Genomic DNA, 17,175 nt, shown 5'->3' on the forward strand with positions numbered 1-17,175 from the left:
CATAATTATTAGGCAACGTCCTTTCCTTTGGCAAAATGGGTCAAAAGAAGGACTTGACAGGCTCAGAAAAGTCAAAAATAGTGAGATATCTTGCAGAGGGATGCAGCAGTCTCAAAATTGCAAAGCTTCTGAAGCGTGATCATCGAACAATCAAGCGTTTCATTCAAAATAGTCAACAGGGTCGCAAGAAGCGTGTGGAAAAACCAAGGCGCAAAATAACTGCCCATGAACTGAGAAAAGTCAAGCGTGCAGCTGCCAAGATGCCACTTGCCACCAGTTTGGCCATATTTCAGAGCTGCAACATCACTGGAGTGCCCAAAAGCACAAGGTGTGCAATACTCAGAGACATGGCCAAGGTAAGAAAGGCTGAAAGACGACCACCACTGAACAAGACACACAAGCTGAAACGTCAAGACTGGGCCAAGAAATATCTCAAGACTGGCTTTTCTAAGGTTTTATGGACTGATGAAATGAGAGTGAGTCTTGATGGGCCAGATGGATGGGCCCGGGGCTGGATTGGTAAAGGGCAGAGAGCTCCAGTCCGACTCAGACGCCAGCAAGGTGGAGGTGGAGTACTGGTTTGGGCTGGTATCATCAAAGATGAGCTTGTGGGGCCTTTTCGGGTTGAGGATGGAGTCAAGCTCAACTCCCAGTCCTACTGCCAGTTTCTGGAAGACACCTTCTTCAAGCAGTGGTACAGGAAGAAGTCTGCATCCTTCAAGAAAAACATGATTTTATGCAGGACAATGCTCCATCACACGCGTCCAAGTACTCCACAGCGTGGCTGGCAAGAAAGGGTATAAAAGAAGAAAAACTAATGACATGGCCACCTTGTTCACCTGATCTGAACCACATTGAGAACCTGTGGTCCATCATCAAATGTGAGATTTACAAGGAGGGAAAACAGTACACCTCTCTGAACATGTCTGGGAGGCTGTGGTTGCTGCTGCACGCAATGTTGATGGTGAACAGATCAAAACACTGACAGAATCCATGGATGGCAGGCTTTTGAGTGTCTTGCAAAGAAAGGTGGCTATATTGGTCGCTGATTTGTTTTTGTTTTGTTTTTGAATGTACAGAAATGTATATTTGTGAATGTGGAGATGTTATAATTGGTTTCACTGGTAAAAATAAATAATTGAAATGGGTATATATTTGTTTTTTGTTAAGTTGCCTAATAATATGCACAGTAATAGTCACCTGCACACACAGATATCCCCCTAAAATAGCTCAAACTAAAAAACAAACTAAAAACTACTTCCAAAAACATTCAGCTTTGATATTAATGATTTTTTTGGGTTCATTGAGAACATGTGTTGTTCAATATAAAATTATTCCTCAAAAATACAACTTGCCTAATAATTCTGCACTCCCTGTACATTTGAACATTTTATTTTCCACTACCTGTGACAAAGTTTTTTTTTTTTTTTTTTTTTTTTTTTTTTTTTTTCATTTAAATTGATTTGATTTTTTTGTTTTTTTTCTTAATTTTTGCTGCTCTTAACTTTATACTGTCCACTTTCTGCCATGACCAAGTAAATTTCCCACTTTTGGGACTAATAAAGGTTTTATCTTATGTTATCTATAAACCAAGTGTATTCTAAAATATTTGACTCATAAAAGTAGATTTTCGCCTAATAGCTTTTTGTATCATGGCCATAGAATAACATTTTTTTTGGAAATCACCTTGTTGCAAAGTTTGAAATTAGTTGTTTGCTATGTTGCCATGGTGGTTGGAATGCAAGGAGTAGACTGAAAGTGAGAGGACAAAAAAAAGACTTTGCAAGACATTAGGGAAGTCTGGAGAACTATTGGCTAGCTCATTGGTAGCAAAATATAAAGATAAGAGGGGAAGTTTCAGACTTTTGTACAGTACTGTTAAAGGGCAACAAATGAGGATCTTTACAAAAAACTTTTTTTTTTTTTTTATTTATTTATTTTTTTTATTCCACACTTGAAATAAAAATGTCCAACACTCATTAAAATACAGCTAGCTCAGGTTTCGTTAGGTGATACAACAGAAAGTTACAAAAAGTAACAGTAGCAGTTTCCTTTTGTCTTAACTCCAAACATCACTCATCACAATAACATCTCAGATTAATTTATGGATACATTCAGTCTATTTGGCTTTCTTAAATTTGCCTGGTGTGGCTCCAGTTTTCTGCTTTTTCTTTGCTGATCCTTTAATCTCAGGTTCCTGACAAAGAAAAAGAAAGCAGTATAGAAAGTGTCAGGACTAAGAAAAGAAATGAGTCTTTACACCAGCAGTTTCCTGTTTTTATAACGAGATCTAAATTAAATATTCAGTCAAACACTTCTGCCTGCTTTTTATAGTTTACAAGAGGAATAGAAAGAATTTTAAACACAGAAAAACAAACAACAAAACAAAAAAGGAACACACACTCAGTACCATAGTTTTTCTGACATGTACCTTTCGCTTATGACGACAGAGACCCAGTGACAGTGAAGAAAGAGTCCAAACGTCCCTGCGTGCTGCCCTGTCTGCTCTTCACATCTTCTTACAGCCGTTACGGAATCCTGTCCTCACTGCACACACATACACAAAATAAATAAAAGCTACTTATCCTATGAGCATGTTCGTTCACATATTTAACAGGCAAAAATGTATAAACCTGCAAGGATGAACACACTGTACATCAAATATCTGTTTCTTTTTCTAAAGAAGTGGAGGCGTCAGGCAGGAGGAAAAGAGGAGAAGCACAGAGGAGGTTCATAGATGTACAAACCGGATTCCAAAAAGGTTGGGACACTAAACAAATTGTGAATAAAAACTGAATGCAATGATGTGGAGACGGCAAATGTCAATATTTTATTCAGAATAGGACATAAAAACAAAAGTTTAAACTGAAAAAATTTATCATTTTAAAGGAAAAATATGTTGATTCAAAATTCCACGGTGTCAACAAATCCCAAAAAAGTTGGGACAAGTAGCATTAAGAGGCTGGAAAAAGTAATTTGAGCATAACGAAGAGCTGGAAGACCAATTAACACTAATTAGGGTTAATTGGCAACATGATTGGGTATAAAAAGAGCTTCTCAGAGTAGCAGTGTCTCTCAGAAGCCAAGATGGGTAGAGGATCACCAATTCGCACAATGTTGCGCAGAAAGATAGTGGAGCAATATCAGAAAGGTGTTACCCAGTGAAAAATTGCAAAGACTTTGCAGTTATCGTCATCAACTGCATAACATCATCCAAAGATTCAGAGAATCTGGAAAAATCTCTGTGCGTAAGGGTCAAGGGCGTAAACCCATACTGGATGCCCGTGATCTCCGGGCCCTTAAACGACACTGCACCACAAACAGGAATGCTACTGTAAAGGAAATCACAGAATGGGCTCAGTAATAGTTCCAGAAACCATTGTCAGTGAACACAATCCCACCGTGCCATCCGCCGTTGCCAGCTGAAAACTCTACAGTGCAAAGAAGAAGCCATTTCTAAGCAAGATCCACAAGCTCAGGCGTTTCACTGGGCCAGGGATCATTTAAAATGGAGTGTGGCAAAATGGAAGACTGTTCTGTGGTCAGACGAGTCACGATTTGAAGTTCTTTTTGGAAATGTGGGACGCCATGTCATCCGGACCAAAGAGGACAAGGACAACCCAAGTTGTTATGAACGCTCAGTTCAGAAGCCTGCATCTCTGATGGTATGGGGTTGCATGAGTGCGTGTGGCATGGGCAGCTTGCATGTCTGGAAAGGCACCATCAATGCAGAAAAATATATTCAGGTTCTGGAACAACATATGCTCCGATCCAAACGTCATCTCTTCCAGGGAAGACCCTGTATTTTTCAACAAGATAATGAGAGGCCACATTCTGCATCAATCACAACATCATGGCTGCGTAGGAGAAGGATCCGGGTACTGAAATGGCCAGTCTGCAGTCCAGATCTTTCACCTATAGAGAACATTTGGCGCATCATAAAGAGGAAGGTGCGACAAAGAAGGCCCAAGATGATTGAACAGTTAGAGGCCTGTATTAGACAAGAATGGGAGAGCATTCCAATTTCTAAACTTGAGAAACTGGTGTCCTCGGTCCCCAGACGTCTGTTGAGTGTTGTAAGAAGAAGGGGAGATGCCACACAGTGGTGAAAATGGCCTTGTCCCAACTTTTTTGGGATTTGTTGACACCATGACATTTTGAATCACCATATTTTTCCCTTAAAATGATACATTTTCTCAGTTTAAACTTTTGTTCCGTGTTTTATGTTCTATTCTGAATAAAATATTGACATTTGCCATCTCCACATCATTGCATTCAGTTTTTATTCACAATTTGTTTGGTGTCCCAACTTTTTTGGAATCCGGTTTGTAGTAAAGGAGGACATGCAGAGGGTTTGTCTGACAGGAGGACGATAGGATTGGATGGAGGCAGATGATCAACCATTGAACGCAAAAGATGCCAGAAACACTTCATGTACAGAGACAACAGTGCCACCTAGTGGTCAAACATTAAACAAAAAGTGTGTGTAGTCAAAGTCACAGCAACAACAGATCATCTCAGTCAAACTAAGTAAATAGGTAAAGCAGAAGATAAGAATGAGTCAATATTTAGTTCACCTGAACTGTTTCTCGTCGCACATGAATTGGATCAGTCCTTCCTCATCCGGCTCGTTCCACTTCAGCTCCACTGTAGAACAATCCACCACTTCTGGCTTCAAAAACAAACCCCTGGCTTCTTTGTACAGCCAGTCTTCTGGAGCAGGGTGCTTCTGCATAAAGACAAGCATTGCACACACACACAGAATCAGAACCAGCACCTCGCTCAGCTGACCTGCACTACAGACTACAGCAACCTTTAACTTACATTGGAATCGATGTTCTCTAGAATCTCTTCGATGCTGCCGTGCTGTTTGATGAGGTCGATTGCTCTCTTTGGGCCGATCCCCTTGATAGTGCCGCAGTAGTCACAGCCCAACAGAATACACAGGTCAATGAACTGGGATGGAGTATGGAAAGGAGGAAATGTCAAGAAAGACTGAGATTAATGTTGTGTTTAAAGCTCCACAGCACAAACATCTGATAGCCAGGAGAGTACCACCACATATCTTTGAACAAACAGCACAGCATGCTGACACGCACTAGGTGATAGTTGTGTCATCATGAGAGAAGCACGGGAAGTGCTTCAGATTTAAAGAGAAACTTATTTATATAAACCTTTGTAAAAGTCAGGAAAAAAAAAATGTACCTGTTCATTGGTCAGGCCAATGTCCTGCAGGATGCGATTGAAGTGGAACTCTTGAATAGGAAGTTTCCTGAAACAATAATGAACAGCTTATAGTTAATGACTACTATTTATGCTGCTATAGTGGGTATCAAACTACCAAATCCTAAAACCTCGAAACTTGGTTCAAATTTATGAATTTTAAGCGTGAACTTATTCATTTAAACCATCTCATATACACATATATTCATATGGTAAACATAAATCTGATGTAGAATTAAGGCAACAGCTTTAAGTCATTTCCACTCTGCTAATATCTCTGTCAAAGGCGATGCCGGTTCATACTTTGCTTCGCTGGCTGTGAGATGTCTGAGAAGGATGTTTGTCCCAAAGGTCAGCCCGTCCATATCCTCTGTTGCCGTGGCAAACACCTTCCCTCCTTTAACCAGAGCAGCACAGCTGGCCTCAGCTTCACATGGAGCCTTTAAGGAAATGAAAAATAAATAAATAAAATTACATCTAACAGAATGATACACACAATCTGTCTTAATGCAACTACCTCAAACTGCACTGCAGAATCCCAATTCATGTATATTTTTAAGCTTTAGGCATAATTTCATTACATTTCTGTCTTTCTCTGTGATTGACCCCAGCTGGACTGTGTAACTGTAACTTAGTAAGGGTAAGAGGATAAGAAGCCTATTATATTGTAAAAACACTAAAACACAAATCATTCATGGGAGGGATGTCTCCAAACTGTGTAATAAGTGTGGAAATATTCTCGATGCCACAAAAATGTGTAGAAATAGAAATCTCACCTCAATGTAAGGCACTCCCATCAGGGTCAGGAGCTTCTTACACTCATCATTATGCTGCTTGGTGACTTTAACCAGACGCTTAGTGAACTTGTCAATGTTCTCTTGCTCCCCTGGTTTGAGAGAGAATAAAATCCAATTACAGTATTTTCCGGACTACAAAGCGCACCTGAATATTAGCCGCACAAGCTAAAATCAGGGGAAAATCCTGTTTTTGTACATACATTAGTAGCACTTGACTAAAAGCCGCAGGGTTCAAAAGCTTGTGCAAAAAGTAGCGGCTTATAGTCCGACAATTACGGTAGACTTTCATGCCTAAAGGAAAACATGTTCACAGACTTTCCCATAATACTTGTGATATAGTCTGAGTTCAAGTTTGGTTTAAAAACTAGCAACTTCCAACAAACCATGCTGACTTTAAACTCTTTGACCAACAACCCCCCCCCCCAAAGTCTTTACCAATTTCTTGGGCCTGGGCAAGCATCTTCTCAGCTTCGGCTCTCCTCTCCCCTCTTTTCTCAAGCTAGAAGATGAAGACACGATCAGAATGAGAGAGAGCTGTCAGTATGAAACAGAGCATGTAAGGAGTTGCTGACATAAATGAGTGACAGAAATCCACTGCACTGAAAACAAATCTTTCCATTTGCAGATGGGTGAGGACCAGAGGAAATCCTTACTCACCTCTGCTGACTTGAGCTGTGGGGGCTTGCCGTCAAACACATACACAGGTTTGATTCCATGTTCCAACATGCGGATGGTGCGGTAGAACATTCCCATTAGGTGGCTTGAAGAAAGGAGTAAAGGCAAAAATTATTCTTGTGTACTCAGACCTGAGCTACAAATCACTAAGTTTCAACAGAGGAACTACTGCATCTGCAAAGGATCTACAATTAGGTCTTCTTATTCAATTTTAAATGTTTATTGTTGCAGCAGTACCTTGTTGTCTCTCCATCTTCATTCTGTAGAACGTTACCATCCTGTCGCACAGCAATCAGAAACTGGTAGATGCACATAGAGGCATCAATAGCAATTTTCCTGCCTACAGAAGGTGAAAAGAGGTGCTTGTTCAACAATGACATAAAGAGTTAGCATTCCATCATGCATCATACAGACTGTATGTTGCAACAAACTGAGGGTAGACCGACACTCATGCATCACTTATGTATAAGGAGTGTATTCTGGAACAGTTACCAAAGAAGTTCTTTATGTCTTGCTCTTTAATGGCACCAGGGGCCTGGTCAGCAATTAGCTTGGCAAGTCCGTGTATTCCCATTGTGTCAGAATATCTGAGAACAAGAGAGAGAGTGAAGCTCTTGGATTAACATGCTGTGTCATTTCCATCCCAACTGCATTTCACAAAGGCCCCATCACTGGTGCAGGTCTGCAGAAGCTTGAGAAAACAATGAGGTCACAGTACAAGTTATTTACAAATACGAACCTTTTTTTTTTTTTTTTTTTTTAAACGGAGGCTTCGTATCAATTAAAAGACGAGCTCCACGTCATTTGTTATCTCTCAGCAATGTGTGTGCCAGGTTTGTGAATTTACAATGATCTTTAAATCGACGGGTTCATGTAAGCAAACTGGAGAGCAGAAATGTGTCCTGGCTTTGATCTACTAGTGTGTACCAGCTGACCTCAATGAAAATGCCACAGGATGTAGCCATCTATTATCAAAGCTAGCTTTCAGGTTATATAATGTTAACATTTACAACGGACTCACCAATTTAGTAAAATGCTTCAGCTCGTGCAGCTACTCCACGTCCTAGAGCGCGAGGAATTGTGACTGTTTCGCGGGAAATCAAATAGCAGGCATTTTCTATCGATCTATCGAGCGCCGCACTTCCAGGTACTCCTAAAACCCGTGCATCGATAGTGCAGGGTTTATTAATCAGGCCTGAGTTCCGACACGGAAGACCCGCGAAGGCACTGATTGGTTATTTACCGTTGAAGGAAATCCGGTTTATTGGAAAAAGGGGGAAAAATAACACCGTCGAAAGCTGCGAACTCCTACCTTTTAGTTCATCATTTCCCGAGGCGTTAAAGACCGTAAATACTCCACGTTTATTTTACATTGCTTGTGAGTGAAATTTGTCACCGGCTGGGATTAACCGGTAACATTTCAGGTGTATTCTTGTTTCCCCGCCCAATCCGGAAAACTCAGCCGAGTCGTCGTTATTTTTATTTTGTAAGGTGACGTGGAGTCGGAGCTCTTCTTCTTCTTCCACACTGGCCCATGTGTGAATAAAAGTACTCAGTGTACCCGGATATGAAGGTAGTGATATTACGTTTACACAAAGTATCAAGAATTTCCAAGATGCTCGGCTGTAAGGCTGAATCTTCACACTGAGCTCCAGTGTAGCGGAGAAGAGAGCAGCCTACTGGGGCCTGAAGTCCAAGGAAGCCGGCGGACAGACAGATTTTGTTGGATCTGGAGCATCGGGACTGACGACGGAGAGAACGGTAGATCGACTGTGTTGATTTCGTTGTTGTAGTCTTTTTTTTTAGCGAGCATGTGCTTATTTGGAGTAAAACAGTGTTGATGTGGATGAATCGCTTGCTTTACTTAATTTAAGGAGGCCCCCTTTGATTATAAGCATACTGCTGTCCACAGAAGCAGGACAGAGCTTGTAGTGTTGCGACCTTGCTCTTACTGCTTATTACAGTTCTTGTATATACTATTACTTATCTCGCTGTGTGAGGCATTTCTGCCTGTTTCTGCCTGTTTGCTGCTATTATTCATTCAACTGATTTAACTCTTTGGCTTGAGTCTTTCTAAATACTTTATGGGCTACTTATGTAGTCCTGTAATTAGTAAAAAGTTCAGATGTGCATAGAGCTGTGACGCTACTCTTTAGTTCGTCACAGGGGACGATCAAAAAGTGATCTGGCTTATGTCAAAGGCATTGCAACTTTACCACTCAGACCAAATTTGCATTGCTGTGAAATTCAACACTAATGCCACATCAACAATAACTTTAGGTCGCCCTTCTGAAGTTCTCCTTCTATCACTTGCATAAAAAATGTGAGGATTGTGGTTTTTCAGGAAATGTGGTTGATAGGGAACACATTTGTGTGCTTTGTAGAGTATGCAAATGAAAGGGGAGGTGTGGCATTGTATCAAAATGCGTCACCATTCCAACACAAACTTAATACATGTTCATATGCAAGTTAAGCATAACATGAACACTAATGTTTGTCTAATATACTTTGAAATTGAAAGCAACTCTGAAACTCTGCACCTGGATGAAAACTTAAGCTCTGAGCCATGTTACTTATTTTTTGCTCTTGTAAACTCCAACATACAGAAATTGACGATGCTTATTTGATTCCAAACCCTCTTTTGGGCTGATGAAACTGATGAAATGCATTGCAATTCACTGTGGTTACACAGCATCTGTGTTTGAGCCAGTTTCATCATTTTCTGCTGTGTTTGTTGAAGCATCGCAGGAATGACGTTGCATAAAATTGTTCAGTTCTACCTCTCTGCGTTAAGATAATTATGTGCCACATTTGAAATGCACAAAAGTGAGAGACGGGCTAGCTTAAAATGAACCTGAACTGATAAGCTGTCGTGTTTTCAACAGGGGCCATGTGTCGTGGAACAGGACGCACGTCAGGTGGCTGTCAGAGGATGATGCTGCACTCTGTCTTGATCCTGTTCTTGTTCTTAGGCTGGGCCCTTGGTTACAAGATTGGAGACAATGTGACTCTTTATGTCAACAAAGTGGGCCCTTATCATAACCCCCAGGAGACATATCACTATTACACATTGCCTGTTTGCAGGCCGGAGAAGGTCAGTGTTAGTTCTGTGTCACTGCGTGGTGTTGGTCTGTTGTAACAAAACAGAGGAACTGGAGACATGTCGATGAGAGTGTAATGATAATATCTGAATCTCAGGGCTTACATCTCCAGTTCCTGTGAACATATTTTTATCTCAGAGTCCAAAGAAAAGACTTTACTATGTTATATTTTATCCCTTATCTGTTTGTTTCTACGTGAGGATGTGATATTGAGGTGAAGTGTTACTCCCAACCAAAAAATCTGAAAACGCGTATTAATTCATGTTGAGTAAAGAAGTGTCTTTTTATAGAAAGATCATGGCATTTTCTTGTAAAAATGTGATAAAAAATGACATCTTGAAACATAAGAGTAATAATAATAATAATTTTGTGTAACTGATTTGCTGTTAGGAATTCACACATTCCACCAAAACACAAGCTTTTCCTTTAAGTTGATAGTTTATTTAATGGCTCACAGGTTTAAGGGAAAAGTCATTATTGGAAGTTTGATTGTGTTGGTAGCAGTTTAGCCTGCATTTTCAAAGGCCGGAGTAACATTGTATTGATTTTTATTTAGCTGGCAGTTTTAAAATAACTGCTCTCAGAATTATGATCAACTAATCCTGTATATTAAATGCTAATACTTCTTTCATCAGGTGCATCATAAATCTCTGAGCCTGGGAGAAGTGCTGGATGGTGACAGAATGGCTGAGTCTTTATATAACATCCGCTTCAAAAAGAATGTGGAGAAAACAATTCTCTGCCAGCTCACTCTTTCAGAAAAACAGGTATTTACACGAGTAAATTTGTAATAGTTAACATGCTTAACATCAGAAAACTGGTTGGTTATAAACTGCAAACACTGAAAGCTTTGACCAGCACCGCTTACAAATGAAACAAAAATGCTATTCTACTCCTCAACTCGAGTTTCCCATACAGAAAACTGAAAAAGGGGACCTCTAGTGGCAACATGGGGTATTAACCCAAAAATGGCTCCTACAACCAAGGTATGCAAAAGAGCATCTCTGGACATATAAAATGACAGTAGAGTGGATGGGCTACAGCACCTGTCAGGACAGCAGAGGCTACAGTTCACACAGGCTCACCAAAGACTGGAGAAATGTTTCCTGGTCTGATGAGTCAGAACTGGCTGACCACCTCCGTGTACCATCTTCTGCTTCAAGGAGGTTAACAAACCATGTCACAAAGCTTAAATAAACATCGCATTGACTGTGCTCAAAATCTCTGAGGAATGTTTCCTGGACCTTGTTTAATGGAAATCAAGGCCATTCTCAAAGTGGCCAGAAATTATGTGCAAACGGATTTCCTTTTTAGATCTGCTGGTCTGTAGCAGTTATTTTTTCTTTTCCTGGATAAGATAATAAAACTAAAACTTTTGGGGTTTTTTGCATTTTATGGAAGTCTTTCATCCTTTGTTACCTTGGATACATGTATCCGTATCAGGATCTAATCCCTCTTGATATTTGCTGTTACACCTGTACTTTGTTGTATGCTGAACCTTGGAGTCTGTAAAATAGCAGTTTCACATAATAAACATCTGTACAACTTTAGCACAGCTGTTTCATTATGTGAGGCCACAACCTTGTTCTAATAAAAAAAAAAAAAGAGGGACAATACATATTAATGAATATTTTAACAAATGTAAATGTGCCAGATTATAGCCCTTGGCTAATTTTCATCTGTAGACTCTCTGCCAGGTTGATGTTACATACAAATTAATAGCAACATACAGAGACACTATTTCTAGACCATGTATATCGACAAGGACAAAAAACAGTGATCCCTTCATGTTAGAACAAACGATGACAACAACTACTGCTTAAAATATGTCATCTGTTAACTGTTGGTGCTTGTTTTTTTCCTTGGTAGGTGGACGAGCTTCGTGAGGCCATTGAGGAGCTGTACTACTTTGAATTTGTCCTGGACGATATTCCAATTTGGGGTTTTGTAGGATACATAGAGGAGAGTGGTTTCCTGCCTCACAGCCACAAGGTAGAAACTATAGAAATGTTTTATTGATATGCTAAGCTTTTGGTAAACCAAACTAAGCTTCATTCCTCTTACTTCTAAACTCCTGCCTCTTTTCTGTTCTATCAGGTGGGTTTGTGGACTCACCTGGATTTCAACATTGAGTACAACGGCGACTATGTGATCTTCGCCAATGTCTCAGTAAAAGACGTTAAGCCTGTTCCATTAGAGGAGGGGGCAGGTGCAGCAGTGGGGGGTGTCGGAGTAGGCGGAGGCAGCCTGACGGTGACCCATACCTACAGCGTGCACTGGTTTGAATCATCTCTGCCCTATTCCCGGAGAGCCGAGCGTCTCAGAGACTACTCGTTCTTCCCCAAAACACTGGAGATCCACTGGCTGTCCATCATTAACTCACTGGTGCTGGTGGTGCTGCTTCTTGGCTTCGTCATCATCATTCTCATGAGAGTCCTTAAGAATGACTTTGCTAGGTGAGTAAGTGACGCAAAGACAGTGAATAATGCATTGCTTGAATATAAAAGACAAAACAAAATGTCAGGTCTCTTTGTGCCTTTAATGTGGTTTAATAATGGGTTGGCTGAGCACAGAAGGTTGGAGGTGCAATTCCCAGCTGCTTCAGTCTGCCTGCCAAAGAACCCTTGGGCACAATACTGTAGGAGGCCAAAGTGGACCAAGAAAGTATCTCCCACAGCATCACACCACCACTACCAGCCTGATTTGTTGATATAAGGCATGCTTTCACGTTGTTAACACCAAAATCAAAGGGCCAGACAGTTTTTCTAGTCTTCTCATATCTGACTTTGGTAAGCTGATTGAGATTGTAGCCCCAGTTTCCTGTTCTTGGCTGACAGGAGTAGCACAAGTGAGTTCTGCTGCTTTACGCCCATCTGCTTCAAGGTTGGACATGTTTTTTATTCAGATGCTCTTCCACGTTGGTCGTGACGAGTGGTTATTTGAGATACTGTTGCCTTCCTGCCAGCTCAATGGAAAGCAATGAGCAGCTTACTGGATATTCTCTTTTTCAGACCATTTTCCGTAAAACCAGGAGATGTGTGTGCAGGAAAATCTGAGATTTTCCTTTTCTTTATTTTATACATATATATATATATATATATATATATATATATATATATATATATATTTATTTCTTTTTATCTGTTGAACACTTTAAGGGCTTTTGTTGTTGTTTTTTTTTCTGTCTCCAAGCTCTCATTTTACTATGTTTAAATAAAAGCTTTAATTTGAAGTTTAGTCCTTAATGTAGTTTCTTTTTGGCCTAAATGTGCAAAATTGTATGCAATTCCTGGACCTGTATTACCTGCAAGACCTGTAAATATAGCAGAGACTTTTCTTGCTCTCGTTTTGGTTCTCCCAGTCATAAAAATACTTTGCTTTCACCTTCAGGTACAATGTGGAAGAGGAGGGTGGCTGCGATGATCTGGACCAAGGAGACAATGGTTGGAAAATCATCCATACTGATGTATTTAGGTTTCCTCCTTTCAAAAGCTTGCTCTGTGCTGTGCTGGGAGTTGGGGCTCAGTTCCTTACCCTTGCCACAGGTGAGTATTGACTCTCAAATTCACAAACACAATGAAACACTGGCCTGTTAAATCCCAGTGAGGTGTCTTGTTTTTTTATTCCCTTTGAAATGGAGCATTCTGGTTTTCTGAGCACCTCTATCCGATAACAACAGTCTTTGTCCCAAGCATTAGAGTAAAAGGGAAAACCTGAAACTTGTATATACATAAAGGGCCTAAATATGTCCTTTGTTTGCTTTAGCGATAATCCTCATGGCATTGCTGGGAATGTTCAATGTGCACCGCCATGGCGCCATCAATTCAGCATCCATCGTCCTGTATGCTCTGACCAGCTGTGTGTCAGGCTACGTCTCGTGCAGTTTCTACACACAGATCAACGGCCAGCGCTGGGTGTGGAACATCATCCTCACATCATCTCTCTTCTCCGGTAAGTGAAAATGGAAGCGACCCGGCATTTAAAAGCACATGTTCACGTGTCAGTTTCTCATCAAAGGCTGTGCGGTTGGTGTGCGTGTTTTTCGGCCTCCTAGCAACACTTTTGAAATGCGAAATAGTTATCTGCCGCACTCAAACCTCGTGTTGACCATTTACAAAGGAGCTGGCAGGTTAAAGATTAAAGACTTAATGTCTGATTTAGTTAGATAATGAGATATTTCCATTCTCATATCTGCACTTGGATGTGGTCAGTTTCCATGTGCTTTTTTTTAACTTTTGCAAAATTGTTTTGAACAATCAATATAATTGATTTTGATAGTATTTTGCGGGATGACTTGATGGTGAAGGTATACACCATGTGGGCACAGATGGTCTCTCCAGCTGATCTCTGGTTTGTTTCCCAGTTGGGCTTTGTGCTGAATGCCATTAACCTACTCTTTGTCACAGTTTTTCATAACTATGTTATTAAATATAAGCTTAAAAACCCTCAAAGTAAATGAAAGGAACTTAGTTGTAATAGTTGAATGTACAATCCACCAAGTAAATTATTTACTCATGAATCTGTGTTCACTTTGCAGTATTTTGTTCACGTTCCTTATGACATAATGCTGTCTAGCAACCCTCAAAGGAAACATTACATGGATTATTAGATGCTTCTCTTTTATTAACTTGATTATTCATCCCTCCAGCTCCACTGTTCTTCACGTGGAGTGTAGTGAACTCTGTCCACTGGTGGAGCGGCTCTACTCAGGCTCTGCCGGCCACCACCGTGCTCCTGCTGCTGGGTGCTTGGTTGCTGGTGGGCTTCCCGCTAACAATCATTGGTGGCATTGTGGGAAAGAACCGAGCTGGCAGCTTCCAGGCACCGTGCCGCACCCGTAACATCCCCAGACAGATCCCGACTCAGCCCTGGTACAAACATACGATTGTGCACATGGCCATCGGTGGCTTCCTTCCCTTCAGGTGAGCTGACCTCAGGTGTTTAGTCAAGGGGAGATTTGTAGAAGTGTAGTCATAGATCAGAGATTAGAAAAGGTGACAATAAAACACTTTATGGTTTTAATCACAAGTAATTAACATTAGACTTGTGAACTATTAAAGGGAAACCCATCATCCAGAGCCCTAGGAAGATAATAGGCAGTTATTGCAAAAGTGAATTTTTTTGTTTTGTTTTTTTTGTCATCTCATTTGCATTCACATGTTTTATAGATCACTGCTCATTATTCACTAATGTTTCCTGTAATTAAAACTAAACAGGAAAATATCCAGGAACTGCTGCACTTCATTCTTTTTTTCTTTCTTTTTTTTAATGCACCATTTACATAAGTATACATCGAAGCTGAATTTAGATTGATTGACTTCCGTAAAATAAACTATTAGAATTACTCCCTCTCATTTTTGGATTTTTAACTCTGTTTTCCATCCAATCTTTCCCTAAGTGCCATCTCAGTGGAGCTGTACTACATCTTTGCCACTGTTTGGGGAAGAGAGCACTACACGCTGTACGGTATCCTGCTGTGTGTCTTCGCCATTCTCCTGTCTGTGGGCGCCTGCATCTCTGTGGCACTGACCTACTTCCTGCTGTCTGGCGAAGACTACCAATGGTGGTGGAGGAGTGTGCTAAGCACGGGATCCACCGGCATCTTCATCTTTGTCTACTCTGTTTTCTACTATAGGAACCGGTCCTCTATGAGCGGCCTGGTGCAAAGCACTGAGTTCTTTGGGTACTCCCTGCTCACAGCGATGGTCTTCTCCCTGATGCTGGGCAGCGTGTCCTTCTGGTCCTCATTGGCATTTATTCGCTACATCTATCGTAGCCTCAAGATGGACTAGAAATTCAATTTGAAACACGCAACTTAAAACAGACATTTCCACTTAGCACACAAAGACAATCTTCATTCTCCTCTTTTGCTTTTTCACTCATACACACCTGTTGCATTAAAGTGAGGAGAAACAGGGGCCTTTTCCTTGATTTAAAAGGGGTTAATAGTTAAACTTGGACAGCGTGCTGGATTGGTGAAAGCTCAGATGAGTTTGGGGCTGGAATCGCATAGATTTATGATAAAAGGGGATATTTCAACACAAAGGGATGATTGCTTCCCATCAGGGATAAATGGGTAAATTGTTGGATTTGCTACGTGAGTGAATGGATTTTTTCAGACTGTGCAGCATCTGATTCCCGCTTCATGGTCCATCACAGTTATGCTGGAGCTATATGTCCTAAATTTCCCACAATATACTTTACCTACTGAGACCAGCAGAATGGTACTGTAGTTTTGGCTTATTGTGCAAGAGCTATTAATAAACGCATTGTTTTGCACTGGCCTGTTTGAGCTCCACATGGCCTTGCAGCGGATAAAAAGAATGATGCCTTTTAGATTGAAGTTGGTGGGGAAGGGGGCAATATTGTAACTGTATTCTGTGGTCTCCATTGACTGTGATTTTGGTTCTGATGTAAATATAGTCTTTACAGTAAAACTCTTTTTAATACAATACTGCCAGTGTTCTGGATTTTTCCCTCTTCAGTCTTGTTTTGTCACAACTGTTGAGTAGAACTTTCTTCATACTCACACCAGATCCTAAGAAATGCTATATAACCTCAAAATCTATAGTGCTATGCAAAAGTCTCATGCAATCTAATTTCTTTTTAGAAAAATGTGAAATGGTTTGCAGCAATGTTTTGAAAAGTGCAAACGTACATGGAACTGAGCCATCTTCTAATTTCTTAAGAAGTCTTCAGGAATAGTTCTCCCAGGCTTCTCGAACGACATTCAAAGCTCTTTCTTGGATTTTGGTTGCCTTGTGTTCAGTTTTCTGTCAAGATGATGCTACACTCCTTCATGTTGGGGTCTGTACTCTGGAGAGGCCAATCCATAACTCATAATTCCATTTTATCACAAACTGTTTCCTCAAGACTTTTTGTACTGTAAGAGGCCTACATTAAAAGAGAAAAACCCAAATAATCAGACAAGCACCTATGAGCAAGTACTTGGTGACTGCGGGAAGAGCAAAACTATTCTTTAAGAGGACGAAATGTTTGGCAGAACTAGATTCAGAGAGGGGGTAACCATCTGCCGTAAGTGGTTTAGCTTAGAGGAGGATGACGGGACAGAAGACACATGGTGAGTGAAGAAGAAACACTCATCACAAGAAGCTAGGTTAATTGCAGGATCAATCCTACCTTAGGATTGAGGCCTGATTATCATTATCACCTGATTTAGCCCTAACTATATGCTTTATCAAAAAGGAACATGTTTAGCCCCATATTAAGAGTGGAGAGAGTGTCTGTCTCTCAAACACAACTGGGAGCTGGTTACAGAGAAGAGGGGTATGCAAGCTGAAGACTGCCTCCCATTCTACTTTTAAATTTCCTAGTAAGTACACAAGTAAGCCAGGAGTCTGAGAGCGAGGTGCTCTAAT

General features: G+C 40.7%; 2 protein-coding genes across 3 annotated transcripts; one reads left to right on the forward strand and one right to left on the reverse strand.

The window, feature by feature from the left end:
• Window positions 1–1,946: 1,946 nt before the first annotated feature.
• fen1 (flap structure-specific endonuclease 1) lies at window positions 1,947–7,830 on the reverse strand. The gene is made up of 12 exons (XM_040036216.1): window positions 7,717–7,830; window positions 7,188–7,282; window positions 6,933–7,035; window positions 6,678–6,780; window positions 6,456–6,519; window positions 6,000–6,109; window positions 5,527–5,663; window positions 5,206–5,272; window positions 4,825–4,956; window positions 4,578–4,729; window positions 2,432–2,547; window positions 1,947–2,197 (listed from the first exon to the last, which is right to left on the reverse strand). Exons 2-11 carry the CDS (start codon window positions 7,267–7,269, stop codon window positions 2,529–2,531), a joined length of 969 nt encoding a protein of 322 aa, XP_039892150.1. The 5' UTR covers window positions 7,270–7,282; window positions 7,717–7,830; the 3' UTR covers window positions 1,947–2,197; window positions 2,432–2,528.
• Window positions 7,831–7,958: 128 nt separating this feature from the next.
• tm9sf1 (transmembrane 9 superfamily member 1) lies at window positions 7,959–16,250 on the forward strand. Of its 2 annotated transcripts, XM_040036215.1 has the most exons (10): window positions 7,959–8,073; window positions 8,187–8,456; window positions 9,581–9,789; window positions 10,432–10,563; window positions 11,666–11,788; window positions 11,894–12,252; window positions 13,187–13,341; window positions 13,562–13,747; window positions 14,445–14,718; window positions 15,195–16,250. In XM_040036215.1, exons 3-10 carry the CDS (start codon window positions 9,586–9,588, stop codon window positions 15,586–15,588), a joined length of 1,827 nt encoding a protein of 608 aa, XP_039892149.1. In that variant the 5' UTR covers window positions 7,959–8,073; window positions 8,187–8,456; window positions 9,581–9,585; the 3' UTR covers window positions 15,589–16,250. The 2 variants fall into 2 exon arrangements, with proteins under 2 accessions (XP_039892149.1, XP_039892148.1); XM_040036214.1 differs by having other exon boundaries at window positions 7,971–8,456.
• Window positions 16,251–17,175: the final 925 nt, after the last annotated feature.

This window comes from Simochromis diagramma, unplaced genomic scaffold, assembly GCF_900408965.1.
Source record: "Simochromis diagramma unplaced genomic scaffold, fSimDia1.1 OVJJ01000271.1, whole genome shotgun sequence".
In the NCBI taxonomy this organism is placed as follows: Eukaryota; Metazoa; Chordata; class Actinopteri; order Cichliformes; family Cichlidae; genus Simochromis; species Simochromis diagramma.